Source organism: Psammomys obesus, unplaced genomic scaffold, assembly GCF_907164565.1.
Source record: "Psammomys obesus unplaced genomic scaffold, mPsaObe1.curated_primary_1811, whole genome shotgun sequence".
NCBI classification, from domain to species: Eukaryota; Metazoa; Chordata; class Mammalia; order Rodentia; family Muridae; genus Psammomys; species Psammomys obesus.
Genome location: NW_026586463.1, coordinates 3,022,434 through 3,046,207, shown reverse-complemented (window position 1 = coordinate 3,046,207; position 23,774 = coordinate 3,022,434). Strand labels below are relative to the sequence as shown.

Sequence of the window (23,774 nt, the reverse complement as noted above, 5' to 3'; positions counted from 1 at the left end):
CTTTTCAGTTTCATGAGGTCCCACTTATTGATTGTTGATCTTAGAGCCTGTGCTGTTGGTGTTCTGTTCAGGAAGTTGTCTCCTGTGCCAATGAGTTCAAGGCTCTTCCCTACTTTTTCTTCTAACAGATTTAGTGTATCTGGTTTTATGTTGAGGTCTTTGATCCACCCTTTAGTTTTGTGTAGGGAGATAAATATGAATCTAGTTAGCATTTAGTTTTTAATGTCTTAAAAGTCTCATTTAATTTGTGACAGTTCAATCTTTAATTGTTTTTACGTGACTTTTTTTTTTTTTTAAAGGGTTCTGTTTAGGTATTTTTGTAGTGATCCTAAGTTGAGGTATCTGATCTCTTTTCCCCACTAGAATGAAGTTTTAGAAATTGCACAAGAAAGTGTTCCTACCATATTAGGAAAGATGCATAATCTTATCATGCAGTAATTTTAATCACTTGTTTAGGGTAGTATCTGTCAATTTTCTCTGTTGTAAGATTATTATTTTTGCCTTCCTGTAATCACTTGTTAGAAGCTCAGCCCATCTTCAGGGAAATTGGAACCAGTTAAGTTCAACCTCCTGGAGAGAATTAAGTTTCAAGGCATATGTTAGTATAAATATCAAGACATCACACCAGTATGGAAGAGGTGTTTGGATACTTTGTTGATACTTCTTCATAAAGGTTTGCCCAATGTGTTACCATACTTTTTTAAAATTTTCCCCTGTAGGACTACTTAAGTACTTTCCATGTTAAAAAAAGAGTATGGCATAGCAAGGAATAATTAATTCAATAATAATTATTATTCAATAATAATAATTCAATAATAATTAATCCAAAAAAATCTGAAGACATTAGCAAAAAGTCTGATAAACATACTAAAATCTGTACACCTAAGGAAGCTAATCAGGAGGTCTCTGGCTAAGATGCTCAATCCCCATTCAGAAAGGCAAAGAGGATGGACATTGGAGGAGGGAGGAAACAGGGAACAGGACAGGAGCCTACCACAGAGGGCCGCTGAAAGGCTCTACCCTGAAGGGTATCGAGGCAGATTCTGAGACTCATAGCCAAACTTTGGGCAGAGTGCAGGAAATCTTATGAAAGAAGTGAGACATAGTAAGACCTGGAGAGGACAGGAGCTCCACAAGGAGAGTAACAGAACCAAAAAGTCTGGGCACAGGGGTCTTTTCTGAAACTGATACTCCAGCCAAGGACCACTCATGGAGATGGCCTGGAACCCCTGCACAGAGGTAGCCTAGGGCAGTTCAGTATCCAAGTGGGCTCAATAGTAATGGGGACAGGGACTGTCTCTAACAGGAACTGATTGGCCTGCTCTTTGATCACCTCCCCCTGAGAGGGGAGCAGCCTTGCCAGGCCACAGAAGAAGACAATGCAGCCAGTCTCGATGAGACTTGATAGACTAGGATCAGAGGGAAGGGGAGGAGGACACAGGTGAGGAAGAGGGAGGGGAGGATTGGGAAGGGAGGAGGAGGGAGGTTACAGGGGGGATACAAAGTGAATAAACTGCAATTAATAAAAATAAAAAAAAGTGGAAAAAATTAAAAATTAAAAAGTCGCAAATGTACATTTTTAAACTTTTAAAATTTGTTTGATCTATTTAATGTTACAGAGTACTGATTTTCCTTTTTTTTTTCTTTTAAAATAGGCTGTCCATGTAGCCCAAGCTTTCCTCCAATTCACTGAGACAAGGTCTCTCTCTGGGACCTGTGGCTCTTTGCTGTGGCTAAACTGGTTGGCCAGCAAGCTCCAGGGGTCCTCCTTTCTATTTCCCCATTGCTGGGAATAAGCATGTGCTTTCTATGTCTGGATTTTTATGTAGGTTCTGGTGATATAATTCAGGTCCTTATGCCATAGCATTGCATTTCACTGGTGAACTATCTCCTCAGCCTTTCTAGTTAAATATTTTTATTATATTATTTTTTCATGTAATTGTGTGGTTGCAGATAATCACGGAGTATGTGTGAAGGCGGAAGGATACCAGTGGGAGTTGAGTTCTCTACTTTCACCTTGTGGGTTCTGGGAATTGAACTCATTTCATCAGGCTTGGCTTCAAGTGCTTTTACTTGCTGGGTCATTTTGCCAGCCCAGTAAGTGAAGATTTCATTATGGCTTGCTAAATTTATAAGAAAACGTTAATATTTCCCATGATTTACTGGATATTTATAGCCTATTAAAATGTGAAAAAAAGGTAAACTCCCCACTCCAGTGTGTACATTTGTGTTTTCCTAGATTCATATGACTAAAGGATATGGAAAGTTGGATGAGATTGACTCCTGCATTACAGAATGTCAGTCATTCCTGGCCACTACTAATCCGTTTACTATTGTATCTGTGTGAACTATGAGATGCAGTGCTTTACTGTGTCCAGTTCCTTATTCTGTAAGGAATTGTGTTTTTCTGTTTGAGTTAGATTGATAGTATGTACAGATGAGCTTTAGGTATCTTTGGTGGGGAGGGTAACTTCTAAAAATCTGTGTGTGGGATGTGTGTGTGTTTAGGTGTGTATTTTTATAGACCAATCGTTCTCAACCTTCCCAATGCTGTGAGTGTTTAATACCAGGCTGGCCTTGAGCTAGAAGAGATCTACTTGCTTCTGCCTCCAGGGTACTGGGAATAAAGGTGTGCCACCATCATGCCTGGCAGTAACTGTGTTTAATGTTTTGGCTCTGCTAAGTGTTTTCCAAACTGGCTGTGCTATTTTTAAATTTCTGTCAGTAATATACAAGATTTCTAGTTTCTCCACATCCTCCTTAACATTTATTTCTGTCTTGATAGTAATTCCTTTACTGGGATAATATTGAGTTACTGGGTGTTTTGATTTGTATTTTTCCTAATGACAAAGGCATCTATATATGCTTTGGGTTTTTGTTTGCCTTTGGAGAAAAACGTGTCCAGATAATTTATTTTTGAGACTGGAGTTCTAACTACTTGTTGGTATCCTTGTATAGCCAAGGATTATTTTGAATTTCTAATCTACCTACTTCTATTTCCGAATGCTGGGATCATAGGTCTATGAGACTATGTTCAATTTATGTTGTGTTGAGGATTAAATCCTAGCCTTATGCTGGACAAGCACTTTATTCATAGAGCTGCCTCTCTGCCCATGTTGTGATTTCTTGTTGAATTTTAAGAGTTTTTTAAAATATAGATACAAATCCACTATTAAATATATCTCTAGTTCTGTGGGGTGTTTTTTTTTTTAGCTTCTAGTAATCTTTTAAATTATTCAGTGTTTCTGTTTTATTCTTGGAGGTGACACTGATGGCTTTGTTAGTTTTTTTTTTTTTTTTAACTGAGGAAATAGTTCTGTTTCTGACTTACTAAAATTTTTTGTCAAGAATGAATGTTGGTTTTTTGCTTATATGTTATATGATATTTAGGGACAAAGCTCATTTTTTTTCTTTTTTTATTTGATTTTGTGATCCATAGGTAATAGTTTTTTTTTCATTTATCTTGGCACTCTTTGGTTATACTTTACTGTTCTTTCATAATGTAGGCTTTAAAATATAAAAACAAGTAATGAAAACTATATGTTCTTCCTATATTGCTCAGGGTAGCTTTGAACATCCGGACTCAAATGATACTTTTGGAAGTTGTTGTTGTTGTTTTGTTTTTAAATACAAGGTGTCTGAATAATCTGGTTGACCTGGAGCTTGCCATCCTCCTGCCTCAGGCGCTTTTGAAGTATTCTTGAGTCTGCATGGTTAAAATAGTTAATTTATGCTAGATACCAGTTTTAAAGTTATGTTGAACTTATAATAATGAATTTGAAAATGAAATGTAATTTTATAACTTTCTTATAAAAAGCTCTGCATGTTTTAAAATATAACCACTATTTGAGTTTAGCAATTTTAAACTTATCTGTACTATTAAATGCCCATTCTCATTTCTGCTGGTAGGTTTTGTGTCTTTGAGTCTTCTGAAAAATTGTCTACCTTTTGAACTTGCAAGGTATCCTAAGCTGGCTCAAACTCAAATTTTTCCTGCTTTGGCCTTCCTGGGGTTACAGGTACATGAGGTTTATGCTACCACTACTTGCACACACATACCTCTCAAAAGTATTTGCATGTGTGTGTGTGTGCATGTGTGTGTTTGTGTATGCGTGTGCAGGAGTAAGCATTCTACTCCTTATTTACATTCCTAGCACCCTCTCCTATTTCTCTCTCTAATGTTTGTGAGCATGCTGTGTGTCCTTGTGTGGGTGGATTGGGGAGGCAGGGTTATTCATGAGACTAGAGGAAGATGTTGGGTGTTCTGCTCTATTGCTTTGCCTTATTGACTTGAGACAGGTCTTTAACTGAGCTTGGAGGGAGGTGGTGGCCAGCAACCTTCAGTGATCCTCGTGTTTCCGTCTTCCACAGCACTAGGGTTAAAGTGTATATGGCTACCTGGCCCTTTACATGGATGCTAGAATCGGAACTCAGGTCCTCATGCTTTTGCAGCAGGTGCTTTTACCTCCTGACCTCTCTTCAGAACCCCCTTCTAGTCTGAGTGCTTATACTCTCATCTAAACCATAACCGTTCATTAATTTTTTTCTTTCCTCTTTTCTTTGCTTCTCTTCATTCCCCTTTCTCCTCTCTTCTCTTTCCAACCGCACTGGGAATTGAATGTAGGGCTCACACATGCTGGGCAAGTGCTCTAAGTGATGGCCCTGGATCTTTAAAATTTTTTGCTTTAGATGGTACTACTAACTTATATCTTGACCCCATACTTGTTTTGTAGTCCATGCAGGTCTTGAACTTGAGTTCTTCCTGCCTCTGTCTCCTGAACATCTAAGCCTATTCTTAGTACTCTTAATCATTTTAGTCCCTTTATTAAATGGAGCTGTTTGTTAGAGAGTTAGATATGCAAGTTTGAGTTTGGACTCAATGACTCACTTTAGTTTAGTTGGCATTGCTTGTGAACTACAGTGCGTTCTCCTAGCTTACCTTTCATTTTTAGTCTCAGTCATAAAAATTGGTACTGTGGAAACTCAGGCTCACCTGAGTCTGGACTTATGGTCTCAATCAGTCTTCCTTTTTTGACCTCAATGACTTCTTAGCTGTGGGAGGCCTTCTAGATAGAAAGCAAGGTGTTGGTAGTAAGGAAGAGTTAGTGCCCATGGAAGCAGCTCTGCTCTTGGCTCCCACTGAGAGGGGCAGTGGATAAAAGCTCCCCATTCATCCTGTAGGTAGAGAGTTCTGAGTAGCCTTTTGTGTTCTTCTTAGCAGGGTTAAGGAGAAGAAGCTCCTGTTCATCATATGGAAGACTTTGATGATACGTCATTCCTCATATTGAGATTTCCTCCATTAATATTCTTGCTCCTCCAGCTAATTTCTCAAATACCTATCCTAATCATGTCCTAGCTTCAGCCAATTTGGGGGACAAGTTGGAACCCAAACAAACAATGTATTCACTTATCAGACTTAATATTGCATTTATTTAGGTTTGAAAATTTCAATTAAATGTTTTTTGACTGGTACATAAAAACATACAATTGTACATGTTAATGAAATAATAATAATCTGATGTGGATACACTGTATAAACTTGTCAGGTTAAATGTATCTGTCTCCAAACATTTATTTTATTATGTATGGTCAAAACTTGAAAAATTAGCTCTTCTAGTTCATGAGTACTTAGTATTTGAAAAATAGATAATACTTCAAAGATTGAAATTGAGCACTCATTTGGGGTAGGTATGAGTATATGTAAAAGAGGAATAAATTTTGTGTTAAGTGGTTGGTTGGAGGGGACAGGAGTTCCAAAAGGAGACAAGCAGAGCCAAAGAAAACTGAACCCTGAAGAGAATGATACCCCAACCAAGGGCCATGCATGGAGAGGACCTAAAACCCCAGCTCAGATGTAGCCCACAGACTCAGTCTCCAAGTGGGCTCCTTAGAAAGGGGAGCAGGGGTTGTCTCTAGTGTGAACTAAGTGGCTGGCTCTTTGATCACCTCCCCCTGGTTGGTGCAGCCTTACCAGGCCACAGAGGAAGACAATGCAGCCATTGTCTTCCTGATGAGACCTAATACGCTAGGGTCAGATAGAAGGGGAGGAGGACCTCCCCTATCGGTGGACTTGGGGAAGGGCATAGGGTGAGAAGAGGGAGGGAGGGTGGAATTGGGAAGAGCCTAGGGAAGGGGGCCACAGCTGGGCTACAAAGTGAATAAATTATAATAAGTGATAATAATAAAAAGAATTGTTAAGAGGATCAACAAGCAAAGGAGAGTTTGCCCAGGCATAGTGACAGAACTAGGATGTGTGGATAGTTTGAAGTGAAATGGCAGGACAAAACGTTGTTGAAGTTGGATTATGAACAACTGGGGACAGAGATGGCTCAATGCAAAGAGTGCTTAGTGTTGTTCTAGAGGATGTGAATTCAGTTTTCAGCACCCACATTGGGTGACTCAGAACTGCCTGTAATTCCAGCTCTTGGTATCTGATGCCCTCCTTTGGCGTCTACAGGCATGTGTATATACCTGGCACACATATATGTACACATTTAAAAAACCTTTTAAAAAAGCATAACAGGAAGAATAAATGAAGACTGTAAATGCTTTCATTGTAAATTAGAAATTAGGAGAAATGTTATGAAGATATATTTTGTTAATTTTGTTTTTTTTCTGCATTTCATAGAATGTTGGCTCAATTAAGAAACATCAGGGCTGTAAATTCAACCCAGTGGTAAGTAGATGTAATTTGTTTGTTTGATTGATTGATTGATTTGTTTCACTTATCTAGCCCTGTCTTGCCTGAAACTCACTGTGTAGACTAGTCTGGCCTGAAGCTCAGAGAGACCTGCCTGCCTCGATTAAAGGCATGGACCACCATGCTTAGCTAGATTTGATTTTTCTTAGAAAATTTTCAGTTCATATTGTTTCTTTTCTGCGTTGACCACTTTTCTTCCATTATGATTAGAAGATTCTTAACTTCATTGTCACCTCTGGTTTATATGGTGGCTCTTGTTAAAACTAGCAGTCCATCGATTGATTGTGCATCACTTTCTCTTCGGACTAGCTTGGTTGTCATCTTGTATTATTATGAATGGGAGGACCTTGCTTTAGGTCTTACTTTCTCTTTATAGTATGGTGTGTTCCCTCCTCTCAAGGATTCAGGTGCCTTTAGCTTTTCCTTTAAATCAGTTAGCAGCTTTCATTCCATACTGTTTTATCTACAGACCTAGGTAGCATTCAGGTCTATTTTTGTATTGGCTCTGTGTCCACTCATTTTAAATTGAGGACTAATAATCTGGCATGATGGCACATGCTTGTAGTCCTAACTTCTGAGGCAGAGGCAGGAGGCTCACTTGATTCCCGGAGGCCAGAGTGGGGCAGCGTGAGACTTTGTCTCAAACAAAACAAAATAGACAGAAAGAAAAAAAAAATCTGAATTTAATCTGATGTTTGAATTGCTTTCTTTGTAGCTTTCATCCACAAAAGTTTTCCTTTGAATGTGTATTCTTGTGTAGCTTCCTAGAGCAAAGCACACATTTGATCTTCCTTTTCTGAATTAATTGTCCTGTTATAATTTTGTATTTATTTGTTTTATGAGGAAAAATTTTGGAGACTTTCTATTTAATATTACTTTACTCTATAAATTACCTACATTATATCCAAAATAAACACACTATCTTTCAGATTAGATACATTATTGAGTAATAACATTTTATGCCATTCATTATATTTCTAAATCTAGAATGGTTCCTTGGAAATGGGGTTTTTTAAAGGCACATCATCCAGGTTCTTACACACTCTCAAATTACATGTCCAGATATGTTTGTTAATACATTGTGTGTGAGAGTCATAGTTTGAATCACTAAAGTAGTTCTATGCAGTTGAACTTTCTGCAATGATAGAAATGATCTGTAACTGTTTAATCCACTTTGGTATCCCTAGTAGGGAATAAGGAAATGACATTTTATATTTTATTTGATTTAGCCTTAATATTAAAGCTTGTGTATCTACTGGCTACCATACTGGACAGAGCAGGTAGCAGGTTTTTTAATAGCCTAATTCAATATCAATTTAAATGAGAGATTTTATATCTATTTTGGAGATTTTAAATTTTATATCATTAGTATATAACTGTAAGCTTAATCCCTTTTTAACATTTAAATTCCTTATTGTATGAACTGTTTATTTCTGTTGGTAAAATGTGCATTTCTGTAAATAAAGAATTGTTAGTAAGAAATCAATATGGTTTTTTTGTTTGTTTGTTTGTTTGTTTGGTATGTTTTTTTCTAGACAATGATTTAGATGGGAACTTTCTGAGTGTATGATTCTGGGGTTCTAAACCAGGGCCAGCCTTGCATGATTGCGCACTGCCTTTAGCCTCAGATGAAAACATCTGATGCTTTGAACTACTAGGTCTGTGTATTTGTTTATTAAATCTTTAGTGTGTAAATAGACCTATTGATAATGGAGTTTGAAGATCTAGTTCAGTGTCTACTTGATGAGTCAACCAACCACCATGTTAAAGATCTGCCTTTAATTTCTGACTGTTGCTTCCAGTTAGGAAACTGTTTCACTATGGAAGCAATAGGACATTCTCTAGAAAACTGTAATGAAGTCAAAGAAAATATTTGCAAACGTTATCCAAATAATAGTGCCTGATGATTGAGTAAAGTCAGAGTAGAAACAATTGCACTGGGGAGTACTTTACTTGTCTGTGGTCACAGATTCAAGTATCATAAAATGGGAAGTAGAACCTTTAGTGCCTTGCAGAGCCATCCATATTGGATTCTGAGGCAAGGAAAATATAAACCTGATTGTGTCTTTATTTAAACTTTGACATTTTGTTCATAAATATATTTTTTTTCAGTCATTAAAATATTTTATTTAACGTTTTTGTCTTTCTTACTGAGTTTTTGATACTTTCTTACATTTTGTCCCTGAGGTCTTACTGGCTTTAACTTGAACATGATGCTGGTTAAAGTATTGTTTCTGTGCCAAAGGAAAAATTTATTTATGTACAAAGAATTACTAACCAGTTGGCAGTCATTCTCATTTTCTTAAATAATTTCTCTACTAGTTTTTAATCTTAACCTAGTTGGAATTTGTACTCGAATTGTTAATAAAATTGGGCCTTGTGAACTTTTATTAATTCAAAGCTGGCCTTTTCTCTCTGTCAACTAGAAGACTATTTTAAGTGAGTTTACTCACATGTAATTTTAAACATTTAGGACTTGAAAGCTCTTCCAAAAACTATACGCTGGTATTTGATTGGAACAAAATTCTACTTGGAGTAGATGGAAATTTTCATGTAGGAGAATCACAGGAAAGTTAAGTGGTGGTTGATCGCTGGTAGATGGTGCAGAAGACCTGAAAATGTCTGTGCAGGCATTTCCTATTCAGAAATGTACACAGTTGAGTTCTTAACTAAGAGACAGAACTCTGAGAGCCAGAAGATAGAGAGAAATCTTTTATCGTTGTTTTTGAGAGCTAAGCAGACTTCACAAACCATGGTTTTGTAAAAACATATAATTGGTTACTTCTTGGATTGTTTTGTGAAATACTGGAATGCTTGAGTTTAATTTAAAGTCCAGTAGTTATATTAATAAAGATATTAATAGGCTCTGTTGAGTGTATGTGGTTGGTGGGGAGTTATTGTTTGTCTGTGGCTTGTTGAGTTGTGTTACATGGATGGTAATTTGTTGGAAAAGTTGTTTGTTATATACATTTTTATTTGTTTTTATCTACATGCTGCAGCATTTAAAAATGACTACAAAACGAAGTTTGTTTGTGCGGTTGGTACCATGTCGCTGTCTACGAGGGGAAGAGGAGACAGTCACTACTCTAGATTATTCTCATTGCAGCTTGGAACAAGTTCCCAAAGAGATTTTCACCTTTGAAAAAACTTTAGAGGAGCTCTATTTAGATGCTAATCAGATTGAAGAGCTTCCAAAGGTATGCTGACACTGTCAATTCTATTGGGTAATGTCTGTGCATAGAAGCTTGCATTCTTACCTTGTTGTGATGTGTGCTTCCATCTATTGCTGTAGTCTTTCTGCAAGCACAGTTCGGAATGGTACACATTTTTAAGCCTTTGTTTACGTTGCTTAAGTACTTGTGTTAAGTATATAATTTTATTTTTACTTATCGCGTATTAAAACCATTTAATAAGTATATACAACTTCTGGAGTCATTAGATTTAGCTAGACAAAGAAAATGGAACTTTTACTGTCTTACTGTAATTTCTGTAAGCCTTTTATATGCATTGTTATAATTGGGGCTAATTGTCATTTCAATTACCACATCATCATGCTTTTATGGTTTTCTAATTTTTTTAAAAGTGGGAATCTGCTTGCTTCCATTTTGTATGGAATTGATATGTAGAATATGCATCTCTGAAATCTAGTGACAACTGCCAGGGAAAGACTGCTGCTCTGAAGTGCTTTCTCAGATTGCCACTTTGTTTATTTTTTAAGTATGCTCTTCTCTTATTATCTGCGTTTTCCTATTTTATGAAAGAGGTACAGCAACTTTAAATTACTCGTTAGGGTCTATAGCCATTCAAATGGCAGTTTGCTTTCTTGTTTCAAGACAGGGCCTCACCGTGTAGACTAGGTGTTCGCAACTCTCAGAGATCTGACTGCCCTTGTCTTCTAAGCCTTGTTGGTGTGTACCATATGCCCTTTGAAGCTGTAAATGGAGACTTGAAATTGGTGGCTTAAAAAACAGGTTAGAGTTGGGCATGATGGTCCCTAAGGGAAGATCTCCAGTTCAAGACTGTTGACCTACACAGTGAGTTCTGTCATGGCCTGATCCATATGTATAGTAAGACCTTGTTTTCAAAACTAACCAACCACAGCCACCAGCGAACGATGTAATGTATATTTTCAGAATCCTGAAAAATAAACTGGAATTTGGACTGTGAGATTTAGAAAATAAAATTACTGGATACAAGAATTTCTGATGAACAAGAAATAATTAGTGTAAGTATGTATGATACACTTACACTAAAAATTTGTTTATCTGAAATTCAAATTTAATTGGAAAGCCTGTCTTTAATCCAGCAACCCTAATTGTATTGTAACAGGTAATAAAGTATGTTGCATATGCACCTTGTTTTATGAAATAGTTGTTTTAGATTTTATGTTTGTGAGCATTATGGATGACAGTATTTAAAGGCTTTTAATACTGATGATCCAATACTAAAAATATTTTAAAGCTACTGCTGTCCTAGGTAATGAATTTTCTTCAATTTATTTTTTTGTTTATTAAAATTTATTCACTTTGTATCTTAGCTGTGGCCCCCTCCCTCCCTCCCTCTTTTCCTATGCCCCTACCCCAGTCCACTGATAGGGGAGGTCCTCCTCCCCTTCCATTGAAAAAAAATTTTTTTTAACTTTATTGAGACAGGATCTCACTTTGTACTCTAGGCTAGCTTCAAACTTCATTGTAGCCCTCCTGCCTCAGCTTCCCAGGTCTGGGAAATTATAAGCTTGAGCCACTATGCCCTGTTTATTCTTGATAGTTTTGTAGAGAGGTCTATAACAGCTCTGGAAAAATAGTAAAAGGTCGCCAGTTCCATGGTTGTGAATCACACCTACAGTGTGATTGTAGCATATGTTATGCTTACTGTTCATCATTATTATGTACACCAACAAATCTGTTCTTTTTCCATGACTAGATCTCTGACAATATGGAAAACCTAGATTAGTCATAAGTAGGAACTTAGGAGGCCTGTACAAGAGAGATGCTGACTGTAATACTACAAGTAACTGAACATGTATCTAACTCAGACTTAAAACTTACATAGTTTTCAAGACATGCTCTTCCATATGGATTTTTTTTTTTTTTTTTGGAATAAGTTTGATTGAAAGACAAGCTCCAGAGCTTATAATATGTAACAGCCATCTTATGCTTTGACAGCTTCAACAGAAAATATAGTCATATGTATTTTATATACTTATTCTCACTGTGTGCAGTTTTTCTAGGTTAGAAGTGTGGGTCATTCTAAGTGATTCAGGTTTATTCAGACCCACAGTAACATACCCAGAATAATAAAATACCTAAAGAAATGTGAAAGATAATAAAAATTCTTTTTCTTTTTTTTTTCTCTAGCAACTTTTTAATTGCCAGTCTCTACATAAACTAAGTTTGCCAGACAATGATTTAACAACATTACCAGCATCCATTGCAAATCTTATTAATCTCAGGGAACTGGATGTCAGCAAAAATGGTAAGTTCTCCAAATTCTTGTCTTTGGAGACATATTTCATTGTTAGGATTTCTGTTTTCCAAATGTTTAAAAGTCAGATTGGAATATATTAGCTTAACCTAGAATCCATTCTACATAAATACAAAAACATGTTTCCCATTTCAAAAGTTTTATGATGCAGTAAAATTTAGTGTCATGTCCTTGGCTTAGAATTTATTTATAAATATAACATCTATGATACCTCAAAACAGCTGGAAAATAAGTAGACTTTAAGTATATCATAGTCCACATTGTGCAATGATTCTTTCAGATTTATTCCTCCTAACTGAAAGCTTATACCTGGATCAACGTCTTAATCTTCGTACTTCCCTTACACTGCCTAGCTTCTGCTAACTATTATTTTACTTAATGCTTCTTTGAGTTTGTCCCTTTATAAATGATTAGTTCTCTTTTCATTTTTAATGAAGGGTATTTCACTGTACATATATACTATGTTTCCTTTATTGATTAATTTATTCATGGAAGTTCAGGTTGATTCTCCATCTTAACTATTGTGAATAATACTGCAATAGGCATGTAGACCTTTATTCTCTTTTCCCTCAGAAGTCACATGGCTTACAAGACAACTGTATTTAAACTTTTATCTATTGCTTATTTGGTTATGCAAAGCTTTATAGTTTTATGTAACTGGTTTATTTTTGTATTTGTCTATCTTTTTGGTGTCATATTTTAGAAAACCATTGCCTAGGATTCCTCTGCTTCTTAAATTTTCACAGTTATCTGGTCTTGTGCTTTGAGTCCTATTGTCTATCCAGGGACATCTGCTTTCTTCCTTGTGATATGTTCTTCGTACCTTTGTTGAAATCAATAGACTATCCATACGTGGATTTATTTTTGGCCGTCTGTTCTGTTGCATTGATAGTCATCTGTTACAGCAGTACCATATTCTTTCATTATCAGAGCTTGCAAAGCAAGTTTTGAAGTTAAATGGTGTGAGGCCCGTAGTTTTGTTCTTTTTATTCAAGATTACTGTTGATCCAGAGTCTCTTGTGATTCTCTGTTAGGATTATTTTCTTCTATTCTTTTGAAAAATGTCAGAATTTTGGTAGTGCATTTGAATCAACAGGCCACTGAATGGCTTGAACATTGTAACAGTTCTGTTCCTTCTGATCTGGAAACATGGATGTCTTTTTTCATTTATTTACAGTTCTGGTTTCTTTCATCAGAGCTTTGTTGTTTTTAGTATAATTCTTTTTTTGATGTTAAGTATTACACATGGGATTGCCTTAAAAGAAGAAAATTTGATAGGTTATTGTTAGCATATAGAAATATAACTGAGTTCTGTATGTTCCATTTTAATATGAATCCTTTTCATTTCTTTCTGTTCTCTGATTGCTCTCATTACGACTTAGTACAAGTAATTTTAATGACCATATAGGTACAACTTTCTCTGAGAAGTACACCACAGGTGATTATGCTGTGGTGAGCATTATAGAAGTAGTCTTTTTAAAAATCAGTTTTAAATTTTTTTAAATTACATAATTCTCTCCCTCCAGTCCCTCTTATTTAATCCTCCCCTTTCAAATTCATGGGCTCTTTTTCCTAATTGTTCTTACATAAATATAAATACAGCCTTCTTAGCCTATTTGTTATTTGTGTTTATATGACTTTAGGGCTGACCATTTGATATTGGATAACCAATTTGGGGTTTCTTTCTTGAAGACTTACTTTCTTTTCGATCCCTTCCTTTCCCTCCTTCCCTCTTCCCCCCCTCCTTCCTTCCTGATTTTTAATACAGGATTTCTCTGTGTTACAACCCTGGTTGTCCTGTACTGGCTTTGTAGACCAGGCTGGTGTCGAACTCACCTGCCTCTGCCTCTTTGAGTGCTGAGATTTACAGGCGTGCGCCTCTGCTCCTGGCTGTGTGTATTTTTTAGTTGTTTGTAGGATGTGTGTGCGTGTGCATGCGTGCATGCGTGCGTGTCTTTATGATTAGGGGGTTGAGACAGGGTTCCTTTACATAGCTCTGGTTGTGCTGTTACTGACTGTGTACACCAGATTAGCCTCAAACTCAAAAGAGATCTGGTCTCAAACTCACAGAGATACACCTGCCGCTGACTCCCAAGTGCTGGGATCAAAGGCCTGTGACACCCCACCTAGTCTTTGAGGCTCTTCGTCTAGGGTTGAGGTCTCATGTTTTGTTTTGTTTTTTTCCTTTTTGTGTTAGCGTGTGTGTTGGTGCTGTTCAGGTCTTGTTAGGTGGTCAGGCTTTGGAGACTTGATGGACGTGGCTTCTCTGACATCTCTAGGGTCAGAACCTCACAGCAAGCTAACTGTTGCTCTGGTTCTTGCGGTCATCTTGCCCCCTCTCCTCCAGTGGCCCGGGTCTTAGGTGCAGGAGTTGTTGTAGTTTTATCAGTCAGTACTGGACACCACAGTATTCCTCTATGTTTTGATTGGTTGTGGGTTTTCCATAATGATCTCTGTTGCAAAGGGAAGATTCTTTCTTCTTTGATGAGGAATGGGGACGGTAGGCATAGGGACAAATATTTAGAGTGTAGCTAGAGATCATGCTAGTTTATTAAAGTGGCAGATGTAGGTTCTCCTTCAAGACCATGACTTAACTAGCCCTGGGTCGTTGGGAGGCTCTCCATTGTCAGGCATGATTTCCCTCTTGTTGAGTGCTTCCTAAGTCCAGTGAGAAAGCCTGTACCACGGTATGAGTGCTGCTACTGCATCCTTACCGTTAGCTGTCTTGCTGGTTGTGTATATGGTTTCGTAATCTAATCAAGCAGTGGTAAACGTGGGGGGTATGAGAATGCCACTTGGATTAGAATACAGTAAATGTTTGCTTAGTAAGTAGGAGGAAGTTCTGTGCTGTTTTCCCTGCTGTGACAAGATACCTGAGAAAAGAGCCAAGATTTATATTGACTCATTTCTACAGTTTGAGATATACATGGTTTCCTGCCTCATTGCTTTCAGCTGCTGGTGGTACAGTACATCATAGGAGGAACATGTGTTGGGAATCTGATCATCCCAGGCAGCCAGCAAGCAGACAGAGAAGGGAGGAGTGCCGCTGTAATATTTTTATCAACTGTGCCCTACCCACCTAAAGGGTCGACAGTCTACTAACAGTCAATAAAACCTTTAGTATACAGGCCTGTGGAAATATAATGCCCAAATCATAAAATGTTCTTTAAAATTATTACAGGAAATAATAGTATATAACATAGTAAATATATAACCCAGTAACAGTGAGCTGGCAGTATGTGCTGTTTTTAACTGCCAGGCTAGAGTTTTCTCTGACAGCACAGGTTTGTTTACACCAGTATCGCCACAGACACATGAGTGATACATTGTACTCAGACATTGGAGCCTACTGCTCGAACATGCAGCTGAGTTCCATTCCCAGCACCTATGCAGAAAAGCCTGGTTCTGTGGTGTGAGCATGTAGCTCCAACACAGAGGAGGTACAGACAGGTGGATAACTGGTGCTCACTGGCTAGAAAACCTAGTAGAAAGCTCCAGGTCCCAGAGGGAGACTTTGTTGAAACGAAACAAAACAAAAAGCATTGTACAAACCATCCTCACACCCAGAGTGGAGGACTCACTATTTACTTTAACTATAGAGTCATTTAACTTTATGACTTAAACTTTAATGTTCCATCTTTTAAGAAAAATATGTTTTAAATACATTTATAGTTTTTGTTTGATTGGATTCATTATTAAGGATATCTTGGGAATTTTTTTTTCTTTGCTCTAAAAATTCATACTCGGGGCTGGAGCAGTAGTGCAACAGGGAAGAATACTTGCTGCTCTTAGAAAGGACCTGAGTTCAGTTCCCAGCATTCATGTGGTTGTTCACAACCATTCATACCTCCAGTTTGAGGGGTTCTGATGCCCTTATCTCCTTGGGCACTAGCCACACAACATGCATGGTCCATTCTTAAATGCAGGCAAAATGCTCAGACACATAATACAAAAAAATAAGTTAATTTAAAATTATCCTTAAGACTTGAAAAAATACTCCTGTATTCACTGGTTGTTAGCATTTTTCTCCCTTTTTTATCTTGTGTTTATATATTTAAATTTATCTAGAAAAAAAGTATTTATACTTGTTCCTTATATAAAATTTGTTTCTGCTGAATCTATAAATTTAAGTTGCAGCCACCATGAATTTAATCTCAAATGCTGGAATATGCATCTCCTAATAAATACAAAAACTGTAAAATCAGTATTCATTGTCAAAAACTTGACATCATGGTTTTCATATTGCCCCCTCTTTACTACTTTAGCCCTTTTCTTTTTGTCCTCTCCGTTAAAGATCTTAGTACTTAGTAGTTGTGTGTCTCTTTTAAAATCTTGAACAGTTTGCCTATTGCATCATACTATTTTTTAAGAGCCCTGGACAGTTGGTTTTTTTATTTGTGATGTTTTTTCAGAGTTTGGTTCAGGTTAAATAAATGTCTGTTATGTGAGAAATTTAAAGAATGGTGTGGATAAAAATTTTGTTTTGTTTCCTGGGTCTTTTTTTGTTGTTTGTTTTTCGAGACAGTTTCTCTGTGTGTCCTTGGCTTGCTTGGGCTCACTTTGTAGACCAGGCTGGCCTCAAGCTCACAGAGACCCATCTGTCTGTGATTAAAGGCATGCTCCACTGTGTCCTGATCTTCCTGTCACATCTTTACATATGTTGGTAAGTTATTTAAACCAAAGCATTGGGAATTTTGGAATTTATTTGATTTTTAGAATTTATAAAATCTGCACTTTGATCACAAAAGGTTTGCAACCTGTGGTCTTTTTACAGAGATCTTAAAGTATTAGGAAGTGTTCTGGAAATAGAGCTCAGTTACTAGAGCACTTCCTTGGGTTAGATCCTCAGCATTCAGTAAAATGGGCTGTGTTTAGGCACCGAAGTATCATTCTGTTTGTGTTCTAGACTTTCATACAACATAAAGGCTGATAACACTAATGTAGTCATGGCAGGCTGGTAGCCTGTAGGAAGTCTCTGCCTTACCAGTCAGAGCAGTTTTATCTGTTTTGTTCTGTTCTTGCTAATATCAAACACTTGCTTAAATGGTTCTTTGAGCTCATGAGTATTTTTGAAGATTTAGAAAAAAACATTTCAAGTAATTGAAATATTAGAATAAGTGTTTAAATAGTATTCTTCTTTGAGAATTGACATTAATGCTGACAAACTCTTGCAACTAATGTTAGCTAAAATAATGAAATTGACGTGTTCTTTGTTTTTCTATTTGATTACTCTCATTTCCTTGTATTTTACTCATTCTTTATATTTTTCTTTTTTAGTTTTTTTTTAAATGTATATTTTTTATTTTTTGGTTTTTGGAGACAGGGTTTTGCTCTGTAACAGAACCCTGGCTGTCCTGGACTCACTTTATAGATGAGGCTGGCCTCAAACTCACAGGGATCTGCCTGCCCCTCCTCCCCTTTTCCCTTGAGTGCTGGGATTAAAGGTGTGCATCACCAAGCCCAGCAATATATATTTTTATTTGTGTATTTATTTTGAGACAGGGTCCTATAGTGTAGTGCAGACTGGCCTGGAGCTGACCCTATAGACTAGAATGACATCAAGCATGGTAGTCCTACCTCTTTTGAAGCTAGGGTCACAGGTGTCTGGCCCTGTTCCCAGCCCTCTGCTTTTCATCTTTAACTGATTCCTGAATGAAGCTACAGTTTATTGTTAGTAAATAAAGTTGAGGAACAGATAAGACTATGATAATGTCAGACCTGTTACCTATTTAATAATTTCTGTTCATTCTAATTCCTTATGGTCATCATTATAAGTGATGTAATTAACGAATTTTACATACTGGGAGCTAGAGTGATAAACTTGTAATATTTAACCCTAATGTGTATATTTTTACCAATCTGCTTTATGAAAGAGTCAATATAACATCCGTTTGGAGGTAAACCAGTGTGGCTGGTTGGATGAAATTTGAATTTTGTTAGTTAGATTTTGATTGCATGATATTTTGTATAAATAAAAGGTTAGTATGTATCCTCATTTGCTTTCTGTTGCTATGATAAACACCATGACCAAAAGCAACTTGGGAAGGAAATGGTTTATTTTAGCTTATACTTATAGCCCATTATCAAAGGAAGCCCATACAGGAAACCTGGAGGCAAGAACTGAAGCAGAGGCCATAGAGGATGGGTGCTTACTTGCTCTCCATGACTTGCTCAGCCTGCTTTCTTAAACAACCCAGGACTACCTGTGTAGTAGTGGCACTGCCTATAGTGGTCTTGGCCCTGCCATGTCAGCCATTAATTAAGAAACTGCCACAGATGTGCCGGTAGGTCAGTCTATGAAGACCATTTCTCAGTTGTGAGGTTCCTGCTTCCCAGATGACTCTAGTTTGTGTAATGTTGATAAACCCTAACCAACATATGTGATCTTATCTTACTGCCACTAAAATTCTATTTAGGGTTTATTTGAACCACCGCCATACATATAAATGTGTTTTGTATTCTGAGAAGAGTTTGTTTTTTCAGTTTTAACACTAAATCTAAACTTTTATATCTAAGATATAGTGTCCTTTTAAGTTTTTATATCAATTGTTTAATATTTGAATATATCTTAACATACCAGGTACCATTTTGAGGTTTTTAGCTCTTTCTCTCTATTTGGAATGATTCAGGAAACACTGTGGGCACTTTATTATTAATAGCTTCAGCAAGTTGTATTTGTTTATTTAAAAAGCCAAAAAACTTGGACATATAATTGTTGGTCTTTTATATACTTCTTCCTGTGTTTTCAGATGGCCAGGTAGTATAGTTTCTGGTTAAAGTACTTGGGAGTGTGGTTGAGATGGCTTAATTGGGTAATGTGTTTGCTCAGTAAACAGGAGGATTGCCAGTTTGAACGGAACACATTTAAATTGGAAAAGAGGTATTTACATGATTGAAAAATTTAGGCTTTCAGTGGGAAACCCTAAACATGAGAATTTAATTGAATCAATAATATATATAAGACATAGGATTTGGGCTTTAGATTTCAGTTTACTTAGTAATTTTAGGGAAGGTTTAAGAGAAAGAGAGTTTTCCAATTGAAATCTATGTTAACACTGTGAATGACTATCTTAAACCTTACTGTAGGACACACTCTAACAAGGGTAAAGCTATCATTGGTTAAGATACAGTAATCATGTCTTAACTGGAATAAGAAATGCTTCCTTCGTACTTCTTGGTTTTGACAACAGTCATGCTTTGTCTTTGTTTTGAATTGATTACAGATTTGTTTGTGTCTTGCTCTGTTATACTTACAGAGTGGCCTAGTCTGATACTAATGTCCTGTGAAGTAGTTTAGCAGAACATTAATTTCTCCTTCTTAATTGGCCAGCTAATTTTCCTCAGACTAGCCATCCACTGATGGTTGAAACTGAGAATTAAGTAGGTTGTGACAAAATTCCAATTAGTTTGCATTTATAAGAATAAAATGAGCTGACTATGTCATTGGATGTGGGGTATCCTATAGCAACTTTGGAATTCTATATAATACCACTACTCATGCAAAGCCTTGGTTCTTCATTGTATCCCACAATGGAATTTTATTCAGAACAACCTAGTATGAAGAGCAAAGTTAGAGTTTATTGAGAAGATATTTTCAGCTGGGAGGTGGTGGTACATACCTTTCATCTTAGCACTTGGCCTCCCAAGTGTTCTACCTTTTGCCTCCCAGAGGCAAAAGTTTCTGGCCAGTCAAGGCTTTACAGAGAAACCTGTCTCAAGGGAAAAAGAAGAGAGGGAAAGAGAAAGAGAGAGATTTTAAACAGATTTAAGCACACTGAGTAATAAAAATATAAGCACTCAGAAGGGACAGAATATACCCAAGTATGAATATGGACTTCTCTAGACTCACACCTGTGTATCAGCAATTGATATATATATATAAATTTTCAGTGGCTTCTGAAGTTTTACTTCAAAAGGTTTTGGAGAGAACTTTATTCCCTCTTATTTTATTGTGTGTTTTTATGTGTGTGTGGAGGCCTGAGATCATTCAGATTCAGATATCTTCAGTCATTGTCTTTAATTTTATTGAGACACAGTCTCTTTCTGCAGCCTTGGCTGCCCCGGAACTTATTATGTAGACAAGGCTAGCCTAGAACTCAGAAATCTACTTGCCCCTGCCTCCTGAGTTCTGGAAGTAAAAGTTTGTGTGTGTGACATTATTTGGCTCTGTCTTATTTTTTTGAAATGCCTTCTTTAACTGAACCTGGAGATTACTGGTTTGGCTCGACTGGCTGGCCAGCAAACCCCAGGGTTTTCTTATCTCATGCTTCTCTGCATAGAACTAGAAGTGTGCATTACAGCTTTTTTATGTGGGTTTTGTAGATCTGAACTCTGGTCTTCATGCTTATGTGGCAAATGAACCATCTTTCCGTTTTCTTCTCCTGTTTTGGAATGTCAGATCCCAGGGTAGTTGCTGAAGTGCCTTGGATAGAATAATCTGAAAGGTTGGGCAGGAGCGTTAAGACATGTCTTTTAAGCAGGGTATGGTCACTCATGCCTATAATCTCAGCATTTGGAGTGCTGAGGCATGAGGATGACATTGTTTCTAAGCCAACCTAGGCTTCACAGTGAGTCCAAGACAGCTTTGATTACAGAGTGAAAACATTCCTTAAACAAACAAACAAAACATACTCAGAGAAAGGACACATCTTTTACCGTAAATGGAGTTTCTTGTGAGATTCCAACTTTTTTAGGTTTTATCTGTGAAAAGACAAAGGTCGTACTTGGTTATATGTGATTAGGCCATAAACATGATTCATTGATATTTTAGTATTCTTACTTGAAATATCTATAGAAATGCTATGTAGGTAGAAATTACAGCAAATTTTCTTAATTGTCTTGGTTAAAATCTTGTCTGTAGGAGCAGCAGACTACAGCAAAGCAAAAGTTATTGTCTAAATATAGTAATCAAGAAAAGAATATTTAGGGGCTGAAGAGATGGCTCAGTGGTTAAGAGTACTGGCTGCTCTTCCAAAGGACACAGGTTCGATTCCCAGCACCTACATGGTGGCTCACGACTGTCTGTAATACCCATTCCAAGCCATCTGACACCTTAACACTAATGCACATAAAATAAAGTTAAAAGAAATAACGAAAGGAATTTTAGCATTTTGAGGCATTTCAGGGCTTCTCTCTTTTGTTCACTTTAATTTTTTCCATCTTTGTAATCTCTCCCAGACTAGGTAACACTTGTACTGTGCAGGTACAAGCTTGTACAAGAGGTACAAGTCTCTTTGGGAATATGATTTGAAAAAGTAAGGAAGTTTGCCATGTAGGTATGTGAAATAAGTGCACCAGGAAGAGAAAATCGCTGGTATAAGCTAAATGAGATTATATTAGGAATAAAGAAAGAGGTTGTGATTTGGAGAAACTGATGATGTGCCTTGTAGGCATTTGTATGCACATTGGTATTTAGGTTTAGCTATGTATATTAAGAGTCTGTGAGTATACAGGTGGAAAACAAGCAATTCAAATACAGTTTTAGTCTTGGAGATAATAGTGGTAGATGTGGGCAGACTATAGTTATCCTTGAAGGTATCAGTGTTTCATGAGGGATTGCACGTCAATGTGAGAAGAGTTACAAATGATCTTACTGATTTTTATCGTGCAACTGGAAAGACAAAGATTGCTGTCAGCTGAGATGGAGGAATTGTTAGATTCAATTTCAACTCAGGAATAATTTTCAATTAGTTTACTAAGAAACAGGTTTCTTTGTGTCATTTTCAAAATCTTTTTGTTTTGATTGATTACCCCCAGCTCTAAGATACCCTTCCATCTCCTTGCTTCTCTTTTTTTCTATCTGTATTTTATTGCCCACAGTATTTCCTCCTTCCACATTAATATCTCAAGCTCTTTTGCCTTCTCCCCTTCCTAGGCAAGGGCTTCTTTACAATTAGTAGCTGATATTTGGCAGGTTGTAGTAGCTCATGCTGGTAGAATACACTGTAAAGGAGTAAGCAGGAGGCTCAGGAATTAGAGGCCAGCCTGAACTATATATTTTGGGCTGGAGAAATGACTCATCCTGGACCAGTGCTCATAATCACCTTTAACTGCAGTCCCAGGGAATCTGATGCTCTCTCTCCTCTGGTCTCCAGACACTAGGCATGTGTGTGGTATACATGCAGAGGAAAGAAACACCTATACAAAGAAAATAAAAAGAACACTGAAAGCTGGTATTTGACTATGAGAGAGAACAGATGTCCTCCTGAGTATGGGTTACCTCATTTTATGCTTTCTAATTCTTACCATTTCCTACAGATTTCATAACTTTATTTTTTGTCTATGTGGTTGAATAAAATACCTTTGTATATATTCCCCACATTGTTATCATCCATCCATTTGCTGATGGTAATCTGGCCTGATTCCGGTTCCTTACTGTTGTTAAAAGATCAGTGATGAATGTGGAAGTGCAAGTACCGCTGAATAGGGTGGTAAAGATCCCTGTGGGTATATATGCCCCAGAATGTGTATCGAGATTGAATGGTAGTGTTGTTTTCAGTGTTTGAAAAGCCTCTAAACTGATTACTATAGTGACTATATCTGTGAATAAATTTCTTATTCCTTTGCCCCCATACCCTCACCCACATTTCTTTTTTTTTTTTTTTTTTTTTTTACTTTGAGATGGAGTCTTCAGTAGCCCAGGCTGACCAACAACTTACTATTCTCCTCCCTCTACCTCTCAAGTACTGGGATTACAGGTGTGTGTGTGTGTGTGACTATACTCACTTTCTGTGGTACTGGGGATCAAACTCAGGGCTTTGTGTGTTCTAGGCAAAGGCTCTAGCATTTGAGCCACATCCTCAGTTCACATTTATTTTCTTGATGGTAGTCATTCTGACTGGAGTGAGGTAGATCTCAAAGTAGTTGTAGTGTATGTTTCTTTGATGGGCATTTGTATGTCCTTTTAGAATTGTCAGTTCAAGTCATTGACCTACTTACTGTTTGCAGGTTTGTGTATATGTGTATATTAATTTTTTTCTAATTATATATTTCTAGATATTCAGACAAGATACTCTTGTTTGAAGTATGGCTGACAAAGATTTTCTCTTATTTTCTAGGCTATCTCAGGAACTCAGGCTTTTTATTTGCTTGCTTTCTTTCTTGTTTGAGATGCCAACTTCTCATCCAGTTATTTTTAAGAGTATGGAGTTAAGTCATAGAAACAGTTCTAGAGGTATGCATTTGAGAATTGTCACTATATAGATGGTATGTATTGGCTAAGATTAGGTACATTCACTAAAGTTATAAGCATGGAGGAAAGCCCAAGGAATGAAGCCTGGTTATACCTTAAAGTTGTAAGAGAGCTATAAGAGTGGGAGAATGGACAAAAGGTAGTGAGAATGAACTTTATCTGTGGTATTCTTCCTACCCTAGTAAATAGTAAAGTATGGTAAAATAATTTCCTTTACTACACATGTGAGGGGGGTGTGAGAGAGGATGAATGTCTTTGTACATGTGTGCTTGTGTAGAGGCCATAGGTTGAAGTTGGGTGTCATTCTCAAGCACTGTACAGAATGAGGGCCTGACTGTGGATCTCCAGCACTCATGTGGAAAAGCTGAGCACAGAACCATGTGCCTGTGGGGAAGTAGA

At 37.1% G+C, this 23,774-nt stretch overlaps 1 protein-coding gene across 6 annotated transcripts in view; it reads left to right on the top strand.

Annotated features, from left to right (window-relative positions):
- The window catches only part of Erbin (erbb2 interacting protein), a 97,195-nt gene that overhangs the window by 14,891 nt on the left and 58,530 nt on the right, over nucleotides 1–23,774 (top strand). For 5 of the 6 annotated variants that reach the window (XM_055601969.1, XM_055601967.1, XM_055601968.1 and 2 more), the window contains exons 2-4: nucleotides 6,629–6,676; nucleotides 9,700–9,897; nucleotides 12,058–12,175. In XM_055601969.1, coding sequence (XP_055457944.1) covers nucleotides 9,709–9,897; nucleotides 12,058–12,175 — 307 coding nt within the window. In that variant the 5' untranslated portion in view covers nucleotides 6,629–6,676; nucleotides 9,700–9,708. The remainder of the gene's footprint in view (nucleotides 1–6,628; nucleotides 6,677–9,699; nucleotides 9,898–12,057; nucleotides 12,176–23,774) is intronic. The other variant, XM_055601965.1, reaches the window with a different exon arrangement.